Source organism: Asparagus officinalis, chromosome 9, assembly GCF_001876935.1.
Source record: "Asparagus officinalis chromosome 9, Aspof.V1, whole genome shotgun sequence".
NCBI classification, from domain to species: Eukaryota; Viridiplantae; Streptophyta; class Magnoliopsida; order Asparagales; family Asparagaceae; genus Asparagus; species Asparagus officinalis.
This window is the reverse complement of record NC_033802.1, coordinates 10181470-10198363: the sequence shown is the minus strand read 5'-3', so window position 1 is coordinate 10198363 and position 16894 is coordinate 10181470. Positions and strand designations below refer to the sequence as shown.

Genomic DNA, 16894 nt, shown 5'->3' with positions numbered 1-16894 from the left:
AAACTAATGATTACATTCTTGTTTAATAATTATACTCCTAAATAAATGGTTTAATAATATAATAATAAGTTAATTTAAATAACTATTAAACGTATGTTAATAATAGTATGAGTATTAATTATAGTATAACTTAAATTTTTTTAATCATAGTGCAATTAAATAACTTTGTAAAATGTTTATATATAATTTATTAAATAATATTAAATAATATAATATCAAATACAACAACATGTCCATGTGTAAAACATGTGCATTATACTAGTTATCCTAAAGAATAAAATATGGCCTATGATTTCTTGCAATTTGCAAGAAGATAATATTTTCTTTGCAAATCTAGATCATTAATGGAGCTTTAATGCAAAATCCAAACGCAGATTCACAGAAGACGGAACTGTGGTGGACTCACACGGAACCAACCCGATATAACTTCCATATTCTCAAACCCTAACAAATCCCCCAAATTGAAAACCCTAACCAATCTCAATGGCTCCCCCAATCAAATCATCGGATCGCCGAAGCCACTCATCTTCGAAAGATCGAGAGCCCGAAGCGACTTCATCGCTCAATCTCTGGGTGGGGGATCTCTCATCGGACACCGAGGATGCCGATCTGATGGAGATCTTTCGAGATTATGGCGCGATGGATGCCCTAACTTCTTACACTCCGAGGACCTACGCCTTCGTCTTCTTTAGGAAACAGGAGGACGCGAAGAAAGCGAAGGAGGCGCTCCAGGGATCGATCGTCAAGGGGAAGCCCATCAAGATCCAGTTGGCTCGTCCGGTTCGTTCTCGTCGCTTGTTCTTTGATTGTGATTCGATGTGTTTTGGTTTGGAAATGAATTTTTGTCGTAGGGAGAGCAACTGTGGTTATAAAAGTTGAGTTTTTATATAATTATGTGTAATTTTTTAATCTTATTGATGGTTTTTTATAAATTTGTCTGCACGATTAACATTTTTTTAGTATGCCATTTAATCTTATAGATGGATTGCAGATAACCCCCTATCTATACATTTTTAGTGGTGATTATCACCTCTAAGTTCATGAGGGCGAGAGGTTTAAGTGTGGATGAAATAGTTGAAGAGTGTTTGGTGCTACTGAAGGTATAGATTCAGGGGAGTTATCTGCAAGTTACACATGATCTATATAGTATGTCTCTCACGCATCATTAGGAGGAGCTTGATATTTAATCTAAAAGTATCGAGTCAAGTTAGGTGCTACACATTTCACATTTTCTCCCTTTCGCTCAGCGACAGATATATTTCGAAAGGAGAAAACAAGGAAATGATTCAATATCACCATTTTGAAATTCCTGTATATGGTTATGGTTATTCGGTCTAGGCCTAAATGCATTGATTCCTTCTAAACTGTTTTCCCTCTAAAGCTGGAATCTGTTGCAATCTGTTCTGAAATCTGATTCTCTCTGTGTCCTGGTTAGGAATCTTGGAGTTTGTTGTGGTGAGCATTAACATGGCAGGCTGTACAATGTCTTTAGAAGTGTTTTAATTATTGTAAAATATGGTTATATAGCAGTAATTGTGTATAAAATTCTAAGCGTTTGATACGAATCTAGTCAAAAGGTGATTGATGCCACTGAAATTGGCTAACAATGGTGAATAGTTAAGATTTGACGCTTGGTATACCCGAAATTGATTTGAAAATGTCATATTAGAGAGATTAATGAATAAGAAGATTGTAATTAAACTCTGATTGCGGAGAGGTGCTGTTTAATTTTACTTTTTTCTTCTTTGGGAGAGGGGACGCCTTGTGAAGTGATTTCTTTTTTTATAGCTTTTTCTTCCTATCTCATTATGGGTGATGAGAACACTCTTTATTTTGAAAATACTACTTATGAAAGTAGATGTTACCAAAAGGTACATTAACTGCCATTATGAATAATTTTACAAATATGTTTGGTTATGACCTGAAAATCATTACCTTTCCACATATATGTGCATGTTTCTGTCTTATCAATTGGTTCCCTTCCTGGCATGTTGCTACCATTTTTATTTTGTTAGCGTCAAGGTTTACTCTATTTAAAGTCTCAAATTTGTCAGGGCAAGGTGAAAAGCAGGAAACCCTATGGCTGAGGATCAGCCCAGGATCTACTCTTTTTATGTTACATTATCTTTATAAGGTGTTGCTTTATAGGGTTTTAGGGTGAAAGTTTTCTTAAAATACTTGCAGGCAAAACCGGGTAAGTGTCTATGGATTGGTGGTATCAGTCCGGCTGTTACTCAGGAACAACTTGAAGATAAGCTTCTGCAGTTTGGAAAGCTTGAAGAATACAAATTCCTCAGAGACCGGAATTCTGCTTTGGTTGGTTATACCAAGCTTGATGATGCTATTGCTGCTCAAAGGGACATGAATGGCAAAAGTATAGGCGGTGAACAAGTACGTGTTGATTTTCAAAAGCCACAAACTCAGAGACTGCCATCCTCGAGAAACGTATGTGTACTTTGTTGCCATTTTGGTTATCACTATCATGTTGCTGCTGCATCTGCTGTTGCTTTATTATGCATCCATATTACTTGCCTAGTGTATACTCACATCATGTAACGTCATATCTTGATAACGCCATGCTTGTTTATTGACATGAGAACAGGATTGGCCTGAAAATCACAATCCAAGGGGTAGTGGGAGGAATATTGGGCCACAGGAAAAATATATGGGATATGACGATGCAAGAAATTATCACGAGTCTACCCACCAAGGGTCTAAAAGGCATCTGGTACATATGAGTCAGCTTTTATATTTTGAAAATAGTATGACTACCTGTTTTCTGTCAGCTTATAGGCCAACCACTGTCTCAGTTCCTAACAGCTCTCTTGTTGTTTTCTCCTTGTTTTTGTTCAAACCATCTCAGCCGCATGGAGGAAGGCGAGATGGTCCACCAAGCAGTACTTTATGGGTAGGATATCCGCCATCATTTCATATGGATGAACAGATGCTGCATAATGCCATGATTTTGTTTGGCGAAATTGAAAAAATCAAGAGTTTCCCTTCTAGGCATTATTCCTTTGTAGAGTTCAGGAGTGTTGATGAAGCTCGACGAGCAAAGGAAGGTCTACAGGGTCGCCTTTTTGGTGACCCTAGAATACAAATTCTGTTTTCCTCCAGTGACCTTGCACCTGGTGGTAAGGATAATGCACCACTTCTTCCTGGATACAGAGTGCCTAGGACAGATCTGCTCTTTAATGAACCTCCTTTTGGGCCCAGTTATCCCCTGGCCCCAAACTCCTTTCATGGACATTTGCTTCCCAATGGGCCAGGACCAGGTATGTTAATAAGATTTCCTGCACATTTCCGCAGCAAGAAAATTTCAGTTTTCATGATTTTGCTGGTTTTTGTGTGTGCGCGCATGCACTGAACTTGCAGATGGTAACCCAAATGCTCCAAATTGGAGACAGTCGTCTCCTGCATCCCTCAGGCCCATGCCAAATGTGTGGGATGATGAATTTGACATGAGGGAACCAAAGAGATCAAGATTTGAAGGTTCTCCGTCTAATGATATTAGGTTTGGGCTGCTTCATCCTGAGAGGGATATCCCTAGTCAAAGTCGTGGTCTAGGGCGAGTGCGTGGATCACCTGACATCGACATTTATTGGCGCGGACTTATTGCCAAGGCTGGTGCACCTGTTTGTTGTGCTCGATGTGTGCCAATTGGGAAGGGTCTTGAGTCTCCATTGTAAGTTCTCTTGCTCGCTAGTAGAGGTGGAAATGAACCAAATAATTAACAAATAGTTTGTTAATTGTTTGACTAAGTATTCAGTCATATTCGATTCGGAAGTTCATTTAACACTAAACAAATAACATTTAGTATTTGAGTTCTAAACGAATAGAATTTACCCAGAGTTATATTCGATTTGTTTGCTGATCAAATATTTGTTTAAAATTTGGGCACTCATAATTTGTGTTATTACGCATATGATGTTATATCTTTAATCCACTTACATTTTCTACTTAAGTTCTATATAGTAGTTTTGAGAGCCTTAAAGAATCTTAGATAAGTTTTCTCATATGTCTCAGACTGTAGATACCTAAATATCAATACCGACTATGGAAAGAAACAACACTAGAAAATAAAACACCATAATGGACATTAACATATAATTCTCACGTACTCACAAGAGTAAGGTATCTTGCTCATATTATATATATATATGGGAAAAGTGAATCTAAGGTGACACCCTAGGCTCCCACCTAAGAACGCGGCCTAAAATCACATCATTTCCTAATTTTTTTTGCGATCCGCTCCGTTGAACTTGATATACACGTTCTTAAACCCAAACACACCAATTTTGGGATGAACCTGTCATGTTTTTACCCTTTATCCACTCGCTGTAATTTTAACGGTTTCGAATGAATAGAACTTTTTGCACGGCTCAACGATTGGTCAAAACACCGCAATTGGTGTGTTTGGTTTAAGAACGTGTAGATCAAGTTTCAACGGAGCGGATCACAAAAAAAATTTAGGAAATGATGTGATTCTATGCCGCGTCCTTAGGTGGGAGCCTAGGGTGTCACCTTAGATTCACTTTTCCATATATATATATATTATATATATATATATATATATATATATATTATATATATATATATATATTAGAAAAAATGGGTATACTTGTACCAAGGATCCTTGGTAGTTGATGTTGGACACATCTTGTCCATACATCACACCTTGAAGATGGAGCCTCACCAACTTCAAGGTGTGATGTATGGACAAGATGTGTCCACATCACTACCAAGGATCCTTGGCCAAGTATACCCATATTCCTCTATATATATATATATATATATAATATATTATATTATATATATATATATAAGTCTCTTCATATCTTGCATGGATCCCTACATGGATCCCTAGGTATCATCAATGGATAGAAAGTTTGGTGGATGGTCCACTTAAGTTGACATAAGAATTTCTCTCTCTATGTGTGTGTGTGTTGTAGAGAGAGAAATAATTGTCATTTATGAATTTAAATACTATTTAAAAATTAAATTCTTCAACAGAGTGCATATACTTTTACAATCGATAATTTTTTTTGAATATTTATCAAATACCGAGTATTCGAGTTTGAATTCGAAAAACTCCAGAAGTGGATATTCGAGTGTGGGTTCGAATTAGATAATTTTAAGCAAATACAAACATGAACATCTTAGTATTTGATTTGATTCGTTCATTTACCACCTGTACTTCCTAGCGTAGGCCATGTTTGGCGAACCTTATTGATGCAGTCTTACAAGTAAACCCTTCTTATAAGTAAACCTCCTTTGTAAGAGGGCGAAATTGTCTTTTCCAAACAACAAGTAAACCTCCTTATAACGGCAAAAGAAAAAGTTGGAAAATCGCAACTTATTTTTCCTACTTATAAGGAGAAAATAAGTATATAAGTAAAATTTATCAAACGTGACCTTGGCCCCGTTTAAGGAAAAACACATGTATTAAGTTAAAATAGGATTTTTCAAACATGATCTTATTTATTGCATAAGATCTCTTTATGTTGAGTTTAGACTGCTTGTTCTGACAATGAACTTATTGACAGACCGGAAGTAGTCAATTGTTTCGCAAGAACAGATCTGGATATGCTCGAAAAACATTATAGCGAAGCAATTGGTTTTGATATTGTCTTCTTTGTACCAGACAGTGAAGAAGAATTTGCCTCATATACTGAGTTTCTCCAGTACTTGGGTCTTAAAAACCGTGTTGGTGTTGCGAAATGTGGTGATGGGACTACATTATTTTTGGTTCCTCCGTCAGATTTTTTAACTAAGGTTTTGAAAGTGTCTGGTCCAGAACGGCTTTATGGGGTGGTTCTTAAATTACCGCCTCAACCAACAATAGAAACACAGCAACCTCGAGCTACTCCTCCACCTTCATCTCGTCATAATGTTCAGAGGCAGGAATCTGCTTCACATGATGGTTATGACTACATTCCTGGAAATATAGACCCTGCTCCAAGAATTGACCATGGTAGTGATTTGCATGAGAACTCTATTTCTAGGGGTGGGGCTGGACTTGTTAATCAATCTTATACTTTACCATCAGCTGCCAATAATTATGCAAGGAATTCTGAAGCCAATAATTATGCAAGAAACATTGAAGCCGATAATTATGCAATGAATCCTGAAGCCAATAATTATGCAATGAATCCTGAAGCCAATAATTTTGTAAGAAATCCTGAAGCTAGTTCCCAGGTTAAAGTTTCATTGACACCTGAACTTATAGCAACTCTCGCTTCTCTTATACCTTCTAGCAGTCAGTCATCAACTGCTGGGAGTAATAATATCTCTACGACATCTTCTTTCCCTGCCAATATAACTAGTGCTCCTGTCCAAAGGCGGATTCAAGAAAATCATGCCTCATTTCCCGCTTCACAGTTAGAGCCGAGAATGAATTTGCAGCAGCAGCCTCAGCAATTTAGGGGTCAGTATAATGCTGAGGAACCATTCACATCCCAATATCCATCATATGCCAGCTTGCCGAATGGCCCACACAACTCTGTTCAACCTTTTCTTGGTGACGAACAAGTTCAAGATCTTGCTCCAAACATGCCACAGAGGCAATTGGATAACTATGCCTCCTCCAATGGGCAGTCTTTAATATCAAGCAATCAATATTATCAGCATGATTCTTCCTTTGATCCCTATAATGCCCGAGGAATCCTCAACCAATCTGTCCAGCAGCAAGCAGCGCTTGCTAGCTCATCTACACAGGGCCAGACTCCAAATGTGCTCCAAAATCAAGTCGTCCCGAATGCAGGTTTTTCTGGTCAAATGGAGAGGCTGCAGATGGCTCTGAACAGTTCTGGCGATGGCTCGTCACGTGGAGATGAGGAGAAGAATCAGAGGTACCAGTCGACGTTGCAGTTTGCCGCCAGCTTGCTCCAGAAGATTCAGCAACAGCAACAAGGCAGTGGTCAAAAGTCGCCAGGGAGACCTGACTTTTAATCAGGTACTTCTTGTTAATCTTAGCTGCTCCTTTACTATTGAGAATATGCATGCTTAAATTAGTGTTGTCATAGTAGCTCATCTATGTCTTATATGGTAACATAGCTACTAAATGTTGGTGATTTATTATTCATACACCATTTGGTGGTTCTGTGACACCTTTTAGAGGCATAGGATTAATACTACCCACTAGTAGGACAACTTTATTTGAGTTGGTATATATTTTGGTGGTGGATCAAGATCACTAGCATACAGATATATTGATGGGATTTCGTGTTTGAGACCCTGCTGACTGTCCATGTTTTCAAATATGAGGTGAAGAAGCCTTAGGTGTCCTTTAATCTGACTTGCGGCAACCCTCAAAATGAATTGAGAAGCTTGAAATATAGGCTTAATAAAAGGAACATGTTACCAATTCTTCTTGCAGATGCTTTATTGAGATGGTTGAAGCCAAGAATTGATCTGATGAAACTTGAATCTTATAGATCTTTTATTAGAAGTATTTAGGATGCCAATAACTGACTACAATTATTCATATTTGAGTTAGTTGGTATAATTTGGGGCTTATGCAGCACACCAAGAACTGACTTTGTTGTTCTTGAATTATTTGGACTCGGGAGATGGAGAAGAGTTGAAATAATAGGAGAGCTCCATTGAGTTATATGACTTTAACTTGAAAAGTTATCACTGTTTAGAATGTGAGTCTTGAGGATTAAACAATATGGTTAATGAAGCATATCTTTTCGTTTAGCCATTATAGTTATAGCCAAAGTAATAGTTAACAAGGGAACATCATGATTTTTGTAGGTAAGGCTGCAAGCTGCTTTGCTGTATACATTGTTCTTTTAAAGAAATAATGCCATATGTGCATTTATTTGCATGCGAGTACATATACATATAATTACTGTCGATGTAAACTGACCATTTTTCATGTTTCGTCCGTTTATGATATTGCTTTCATCAGTTGATCTTCATATTTATAAAGTTTATACATCAAATTTTCTTTAAGTTGAGTCCTTACCTGAATAAAATGGGGCTTGAACATTTTTATGAAACTGCCATCTCTCTGTTTTACTCTTATTCCTTTAGTTAAAGCACCTGTTAGAAGCCCTGCCACTCTCAAGAATCCTCTTTTTCTCCCCCAACTAGAGGAAGGGAGGGGGTGGGGGAGGGGCCAGATTCTTTTACAAACGTTTGAACTTTTAAGATTCTTTTACGAACCTTTGAACTTGACCAAAATCTTTCTTATGAATAGGGGGAAGTAGATAGCCTTCTTTATGAACCTTGTTCTTTTACCGTTGCTGACCTCTTTCTGGGATGCACATTTTATCTTGGGAGTTTGTCTTAATACTTTTTTCAAGTTAATATAGGTAGTATTTGGTCCAAATATCTTCATGTTCATAAATGATGTCCACTGTTGCTTTTGGTAATTTTTTTTATATGTACTCGTATTTAGGCTAAATTATTATTATTATTATTATTATTATTATCCATTGACCAGTAGTTTGGTTAAGTGGTGTTTTTTGGGGGGCAAAATAAAGAAAAAAATAGGGTCAGGTGCCCTATTAATCATATGTATTAAAACTGGAAAGCTTAACTATAAGCTTAGAGTAAATTGAGTTCCGAAAATAGCAAACAAAACATAGCTTGTGAACAACGAGAGGACCTAGTCGTCACTTATAACACGAAAGGAAGATGTATGATGTCCGCATACCCCAGATCACTAAAAGTTATAGAGCTAAAAGTCATAGAGAAGCTAAAAAAACTAAGTTAACGAGCTTGTATCCCCTGTTCCTAGCTTGAAAAAACATCTATACAGAAAATGAGAACAAAAGAACAGTTGCCCTCAAATTTTAGCTCCAAACACCTCCTTCATTTGCACTCTGCAACAGCGTATCCTCTGTCCCTTAGCCACCTTCTGAACAGTCTCAGTTGTTTGGTTAGGTGGTTATGTGTATATATTTTACTGTTATGATTTGTAGCTCTTTTGAAGTAAATACAGTGAATGAATTTTATCTTTCCTTGGTTGATATTTTGTGATAGTCGTTTGTAGGATAAAATTGTTAATGGCAGTTCTTAGCTATTATGCCTTTGTTATTTACGGAGTATGTTACTAGTGGTATGCAGTTGACATTAAAATTGATTATTCAATTTATTTTGAAAACATCACATCATCATCATCATCGATCATTATCATCGTTTAATTGCTTGAATTAGGATGCTAATTTTAAGGTAGCGCGAACTTTTTCACTGTTCATCATTGATCATTATCATTATCATTGTTTAATTGCTTGAATTAAGGATGCTAATACCTTTCCGGCTTGCTGAAAATTTATCATTGATAGACTTATATTGTTTCTACTTGACTACTTTGAAAATTGATTAGTCCTAAACATCTAATGTTAAGTGAACTTCATACCAAATGACTGAGTTAAGTTTTTAATTATTTGAATCTGACTAAAAGAAATAAAGCTGCATGTAGCACACCTTACAGTTCAGTTCAACTCTTGTTGCTGAAGCGCAAAGTATCCCTCGATGCATATTATAGGTGGTTACTAGATACGCATCATCTGTCCTTGAGGTAACGGCATTCTCAATTATTCTTGATTTTTTTTACTTCGTGGATGTATATACTGAACAAAGTTTAATTAGTTACATCAGTACAATCTTGTACCTCACACGTTTTGGCATCCTTGCTTGGTGTACGACATCACTCAAACCCACTTTTAACTACAATCTATTCCATTACTCCTAAACTTCAATCTGGATAATGTTATCCAATAATCACCTATCTTCTCGTTCAATCAAGAGTTTCCCCCACTCGATATTCACACGATGAACAACATAAATCTTAGATACGTGGAGGTGTAAGGTGAAAGACGTTTTTTTACTTGAACCCCAAATAAATATATTTCAGCTATAAATCTCGTCTAATCCCTTCAGAATGTAGATGTTAAGCTGATGGATACCATGCTAATACTATTATTTTGATATTTAAGTTATAAATGATATTCTGTAATCATAAGACGTTTCCGCTAAATCTTGACAGTAATAGGCAGTATCTTTCCAGTTGCGTATTCAATCTCTCCTTTTGAAACTGCATTACATTGAAAGCCTAATTCTGTCCTCGAAAACTTTCAAGGTCTTCCTGTTTCAACTTCGCGCACATGCTAATTTTCATGTGAAGGATGTGTTAGTCATTTGGGATGCCAAAAAGATCCAACAATTTAGGCTGATGAATCAAGAGAAGAGTTGACAGACCTAGATCTACCAAGCATTTCAGCGAATAACGACTCAACTATTGAATTTGTGCTGATACCTCGTCAAATATATGGAACTGAAGACTCATAGGTGGAACAGAAAAGATCAATCTTTTATCCTGTAGAATAGTTTAAGTTAAGTAAGCTGGTATAATAATAATAATAATAATAATAATAATAATAATAATAATAATAATAATAATAATAATGATAATTTGTTAGAGGACGGATCATATCTTCTACTCAATTTGGCGTTTAACGTCAACTTCACTCGTGATAACATTGTTACGATACTTTTCAATATCAAATTGCGGTGCTTGTTGGTCGTCTCCTATAAAGTAAGCCTCTATACAATGTAGCGCTGTAAGCACTTCGATTTTTTTTATTATTTTATTAAGAGGAGTATTTTTAAGGATGTGAGCTGTTTAAAGATTACCAGTTTAGACGGAATTATACCTGGAGGAGAGTAAATATGTAGTAGTAACACCAAGCCTTGTAAGAGAAGTGAAATCTTATTAGCGATATTTCCCTGAATCAAACTTATGAATACTTGCATGCTAAAAATGACCACTCAAACTGGGACCTATATTACTATCGACGGTACTTGAGTAGGAGTGCATTCGGTCCGGATACGGCTCGGATATGATGCTTATCATATCCATATTCGTTTACCCATCTCGGATACGGATACGGATATACATCGGTAAGAAAAATTTATAAACCATATCCGTTAAAATCAGATACGGTTACGGATATAGATGCGGATATATAAGCGGATATGCATGTAGATACAAAACAGATATGAGAAAACTAGATAGTATTGAGAAAAAAATAGTTCATGTGATACAAAAGAGTTTGTTAATATGTCCGTTATAATTGAAAAGTTAAGATTAGACATCTTGATCATCAAAATTAACCACAAATCCATAATCTAAGAATCGAAACTATCCGTAAGAGTATGACTAATATGTATTCGGATATTTCGGATACGGATATTTCACTACAAAACTATATCTGTAACCATATCTTATTGGTTATAGATTTGAGTAACCATATTCGTATCCTAACGGATACGGTTACGGATATTTTCTCAGATACGGATACGGTTTAGCACCCCTATACTTGAGCGTTTGACCATCACTCCAAAGAAATTTATATTTTCAAATTGATGAATCATATATTGTTAAAAGCACGATACCATTCAGCTATAAATACAAAATTTGTGATTATTCGCTGTGCTTTTGATAATGGATAGTATCTAATCAATTTTATGAAGATTTTTTAAACATTGATTATTATTTATATTATATATGAAATACGGTTGGAATTTTGCTGAAACCATCCCCTATTTTACTCGTAATAGTTGAAGGTACACTTTTTAATTGGTAATATCCACATTTCGAGTAGTCTTGTCTTCTTATCAACTTACATTTTCAGGTTCGCTGACTTCATTGCAACTAGCATAATTAAATATAGAAAAATCTGTTATAATAGTCTCTCTTCATTTATATCAAGCTGTTGGATCGTGAAACTGACTTTGTCCATAACCGATACCGAGTTTATTTTTCATTCGGGGTCTACTCAATATTGATATTAGCAACTAAGTCCAAAAGATTGGGGGGTGTGTTTGTCAGACTTCACAAAACTTGTTTTAAGTGGAACAATATTTGTCCAAAACTTTATTTATAGTTTGGCAATGATTGGGCTCAAAGTGTAACTAGTTCTTTCTAGTTTATATTCTAGTCCTTAAATTAGTTTTTGTTTTTTGGATTAAAACTCTAAAGAAAAAGCCAGTCACCATGGGCCTGAGTCACGAGCCGTACGGTTCGGATCCGGGTTGCTCGACCGAAATGTTTTACCTGTCTAGCCGCTCATGAACGTAGGGACTAGGGACCAAGGCGGAGAAATTTGCAAAATAAAAAAAAGGGAGAAGTCTTGAAGCTAAACTTCGCCAAGCCCTGGGGTCACGTCGCCCCCTCCGTACTTTTTTTTTTCGGAAAATCTCACAAAACACCCCCCATTGAACTTTGGGTGTCTCGCGAAACCCTGTGAAATTTATCCTTTTCTAACGGGACCCCGTGCATTAAAATATCTTCCCAATAAACATTTGGGTTTTCTGTGTCTTACCTAGAGCCCCCAGAAAGTACGCTAGAACTCTTTTTCCTAATGTTTGGGGAAAATATATATTCGTTTTGACCTGGGATTTCTTGTGAACTGATGATCTATTTTATTGATGGCGCACATCCCAGTGGCAAATTTTAATATTTTTTTTTTGAAAAATAATTTTTGATATTGTCTGTTTGATTGTCTACTACATGTGTACTCAGCCCCGAGCGTTTATTAATGAACACATTTCTATGTTATCTTTAATATAAAAGATGGGAAAACAAAATTTGGAAAGAGAAAAAAAATATGGTGATTCTTTTTCTAAATTCATATTTTGAGTCAAAAAGTTGATTCAAAAATAAGTATCGGGTACCAAGCTAAGCCCCTACATTGATGCTTATCATATCCATATTCGTTTACCCATCTCGGATACGGATACGGATATACATCGGTAAGAAAAATTTATAAACCATATCCGTTAAAATCAGATACGGTTACGGATATAGATGCGGATATATAAGCGGATATGCATGTAGATACAAAACAGATATGAGAAAACTAGATAGTATTGAGAAAAAAATAGTTCATGTGATACAAAAGAGTTTGTTAATATGTCCGTTATAATTGAAAAGTTAAGATTAGACATCTTGATCATCAAAATTAACCACAAATCCATAATCTAAGAATCGAAACTATCCGTAAGAGTATGACTAATATGTATTCGGATATTTCGGATACGGATATTTCACTACAAAACTATATCTGTAACCATATCTTATTGGTTATAGATTTGAGTAACCATATTCGTATCCTAACGGATACGGTTACGGATATTTTCTCAGATACGGATACGGTTTAGCACCCCTATACTTGAGCGTTTGACCATCACTCCAAAGAAATTTATATTTTCAAATTGATGAATCATATATTGTTAAAAGCACGATACCATTCAGCTATAAATACAAAATTTGTGATTATTCGCTGTGCTTTTGATAATGGATAGTATCTAATCAATTTTATGAAGATTTTTTAAACATTGATTATTATTTATATTATATATGAAATACGGTTGGAATTTTGCTGAAACCATCCCCTATTTTACTCGTAATAGTTGAAGGTACACTTTTTAATTGGTAATATCCACATTTCGAGTAGTCTTGTCTTCTTATCAACTTACATTTTCAGGTTCGCTGACTTCATTGCAACTAGCATAATTAAATATAGAAAAATCTGTTATAATAGTCTCTCTTCATTTATATCAAGCTGTTGGATCGTGAAACTGACTTTGTCCATAACCGATACCGAGTTTATTTTTCATTCGGGGTCTACTCAATATTGATATTAGCAACTAAGTCCAAAAGATTGGGGGGTGTGTTTGTCAGACTTCACAAAACTTGTTTTAAGTGGAACAATATTTGTCCAAAACTTTATTTATAGTTTGGCAATGATTGGGCTCAAAGTGTAACTAGTTCTTTCTAGTTTATATTCTAGTCCTTAAATTAGTTTTTGTTTTTTGGATTAAAACTCTAAAGAAAAAGCCAGTCACCATGGGCCTGAGTCACGAGCCGTACGGTTCGGATCCGGGTTGCTCGACCGAAATGTTTTACCTGTCTAGCCGCTCATGAACGTAGGGACTAGGGACCAAGGCGGAGAAATTTGCAAAATAAAAAAAAGGGAGAAGTCTTGAAGCTAAACTTCGCCAAGCCCTGGGGTCACGTCGCCCCCTCCGTACTTTTTTTTTTCGGAAAATCTCACAAAACACCCCCCATTGAACTTTGGGTGTCTCGCGAAACCCTGTGAAATTTATCCTTTTCTAACGGGACCCCGTGCATTAAAATATCTTCCCAATAAACATTTGGGTTTTCTGTGTCTTACCTAGAGCCCCCAGAAAGTACGCTAGAACTCTTTTTCCTAATGTTTGGGGAAAATATATATTCGTTTTGACCTGGGATTTCTTGTGAACTGATGATCTATTTTATTGATGGCGCACATCCCAGTGGCAAATTTTAATATTTTTTTTTTGAAAAATAATTTTTGATATTGTCTGTTTGATTGTCTACTACATGTGTACTCAGCCCCGAGCGTTTATTAATGAACACATTTCTATGTTATCTTTAATATAAAAGATGGGAAAACAAAATTTGGAAAGAGAAAAAAAATATGGTGATTCTTTTTCTAAATTCATATTTTGAGTCAAAAAGTTGATTCAAAAATAAGTATCGGGTACCAAGCTAAGCCCCTACATTTCCATATTTCTCCACTAACTTCCTAATTCTAATTTATTATGAATATCAATATTATTTTGCTGGCAGTTTCGGTGAAGCTGATCAATTTGATGTTTTTTTATCTCTTTCGCTGCTGGAGTTTGACAATTATTCTATTTTAAATTTGTTTTAGGTGAGTACAAGGAAGGCCTTGGCCTTGGGCTTTAAGGGGAGTTGATTGATGGGCCCGACAAGATGTCATCACTGACTGAAGCTTCCCTTTCACTTTAATTAGATCGAGATTAGATTAGATAGCTCTTTGTATTTGATGAGTGTATGTTTGTAAGGAACGAGATGGGATGCTTTGCGTTGACTTTATGTTGTTGACTTCTCTTTTTCGTTTGGATGTGTTCTAAAGTTGACTTAGTAACTCCATAGTCAACTCTCTTTGGATTCAAACGCTCAACTTTCAACCTACTAGAATTGAACAGCCATTTTATACAAGATCATTTGAAGCTAACTCGCTTTTCCGAATCCTATTTTACGACGATATTATTTTTTTGATAATATATTTGGGAATATAATTGAAAAATACGCATTTCAATAGACCCGTATCAAACCCAATATATTGTTGTTTTTCTCTCTAAGTAGGGCAGAACAAAAATTGGTTCAAACCGACTACATCGCCCGAACCACCTGATTCTCTGTAGTTTGGTGCGGTTTTTATGACGGGTACAGTTCGGGTCGGTTATACCTATTTAACTTCGGCGAGAATCTAAATCAACCGATAGCTAGCTCTTAGTACCGTATCCTGCTAAATATAATGGCACCTGTTCTGAGTGCATTCACTAAGGCTTGGTTTGGTAGGAGGTATGAGGAGAGAATGTGAGGTGAGGTAGGTGCAATGAGGTGCAAGAAAGAATATACTTTTTGTGCTTTTTGTTTGGTTGAAAGGGAATGGGAGATATATAACTTTAGTTAAAATTTTAATTTCTCTCACCTCACTGTGTGTCTCTCTCACCTCACTCTTTTGTCCCACCAAAATGGGGGATATTTCTCTATGTACAATTATAGTTCATTTGGCACTTGCTCTCTCTTCACCTAACTTCACACCATCATACATTTCTCTCCAAAAACTCTTACCAATAAGAAATTTTAATTTTGTCCCTCCATTCACTCTACTTCATCTCCTACCAAATCAAACCTACACCTATGGCATTTTTTTGGGGACCCACGAAATACACCCACGTGACTTGGCTTCTATTCCGAACTCAAGGCTAGGCTTGCTATCTACGTCACACGAGAGGGATGTAAAGATTAGTCCTATTTTCAATGTAATGCAAGTCGAGCTTTTTCTCTCACAAACTGAAATGAGTGAAAGATCTCACTCACCTCCCTCTCTCGTTCTTCGTGCACCAGATGGTCAGTTTTTTTTGGTTCCAATGGCGAGTATTTTGGTCTCAGTGTTGGGCTTTTCATTAACTTTTGTTGCTTGTGGGTGGAACAGAAACAAGCCACAAACTTGATCGAACCGAACGGAAGTAACTCGGTTCAGCTCAGCTCAGTTTGTAAATTCGGTTTGGTTTGGTGTTACTAAAAATGATGACAACCAACCGAACTAATCATTTGCTCTCTACTATCTCTCTAAGGGCTCGTTTGATATGAGGTTAAAAAAATCAGGGTTAAACTTTAACATGATAAATATTACTTTAGAAAATTAGTAGAGGAAACATTTCTATGTTTGGTATAACCTTTCAACAAGGATAAAATTTAGCCTCAAACCAGAGGCGTAGCCAGGGTACTCTTGCCCTGGATAGTTGCCCAGGGCAAGAAAGTGGCCGGCCCTCTACGCCCCAGCTCCTACTTCTCCGTCGGTTGGCCGGCCCTCTACACCTCCGTCCTCTATGGCGGCGTCTTCGGCCTCCTCTCCATGGGCGCCGCCCTCTCCGTCGCTGTTCCGGCCACGGTGGTAACCTGGATCACCGTCCTCATGTTGCTCGCCTTCGCGTGGAAACCAAGGAGGACGCTGGTGATGGAGGCAGTCTGGCAGTGACGTAGCCTAGTGATTTTTTGCCCAGGGCAAAAAAAATTCCTGACTACGCCACTGATGATCAGCCAAGTAATTAGGGCTCTAGTGGTTATGAATCTGTCAAAGTTCTTCCACTTATAACGCTGGTTTTAGCCGTCTACAAGCCACTTCCATCATTTCTGATGATTAATCTTAAAAAAAGTTGGCCGGCCCTCTACGCCTCCGTCCTCTACGGCGGCGTCTTCGGCCTCCTCTCCATGGGCACCGCCCTCTCCGTTGTTGTTCCGGCCACGGTGGTGACCAGGATTACCGTCCTCATGTTGCTCACCTTCGCGTGAAAACCA

At 36.9% G+C, this 16894-nt stretch overlaps 1 protein-coding gene across 4 annotated transcripts; it reads left to right on the top strand.

Annotated features, from left to right (window-relative positions):
* On the top strand, positions 426-15025 carry LOC109824259 (flowering time control protein FPA). Of its 4 annotated transcripts, none has more exons than XM_020390820.1 (7): positions 426-780; positions 2185-2445; positions 2603-2728; positions 2864-3275; positions 3376-3685; positions 5547-6955; positions 9446-9641. In XM_020390820.1, the coding sequence occupies exons 1-6, from the start codon at positions 484-486 to the stop codon at positions 6949-6951; spliced, it is 2811 nt and encodes a 936-aa protein (XP_020246409.1). In that variant the 5' UTR covers positions 426-483; the 3' UTR covers positions 6952-6955; positions 9446-9641. The 4 variants fall into 4 exon arrangements, with proteins under 4 accessions (XP_020246409.1, XP_020246408.1, XP_020246407.1 ...); XM_020390819.1 differs by having other exon boundaries at positions 9434-9641; XM_020390818.1 differs by having other exon boundaries at positions 9416-9641.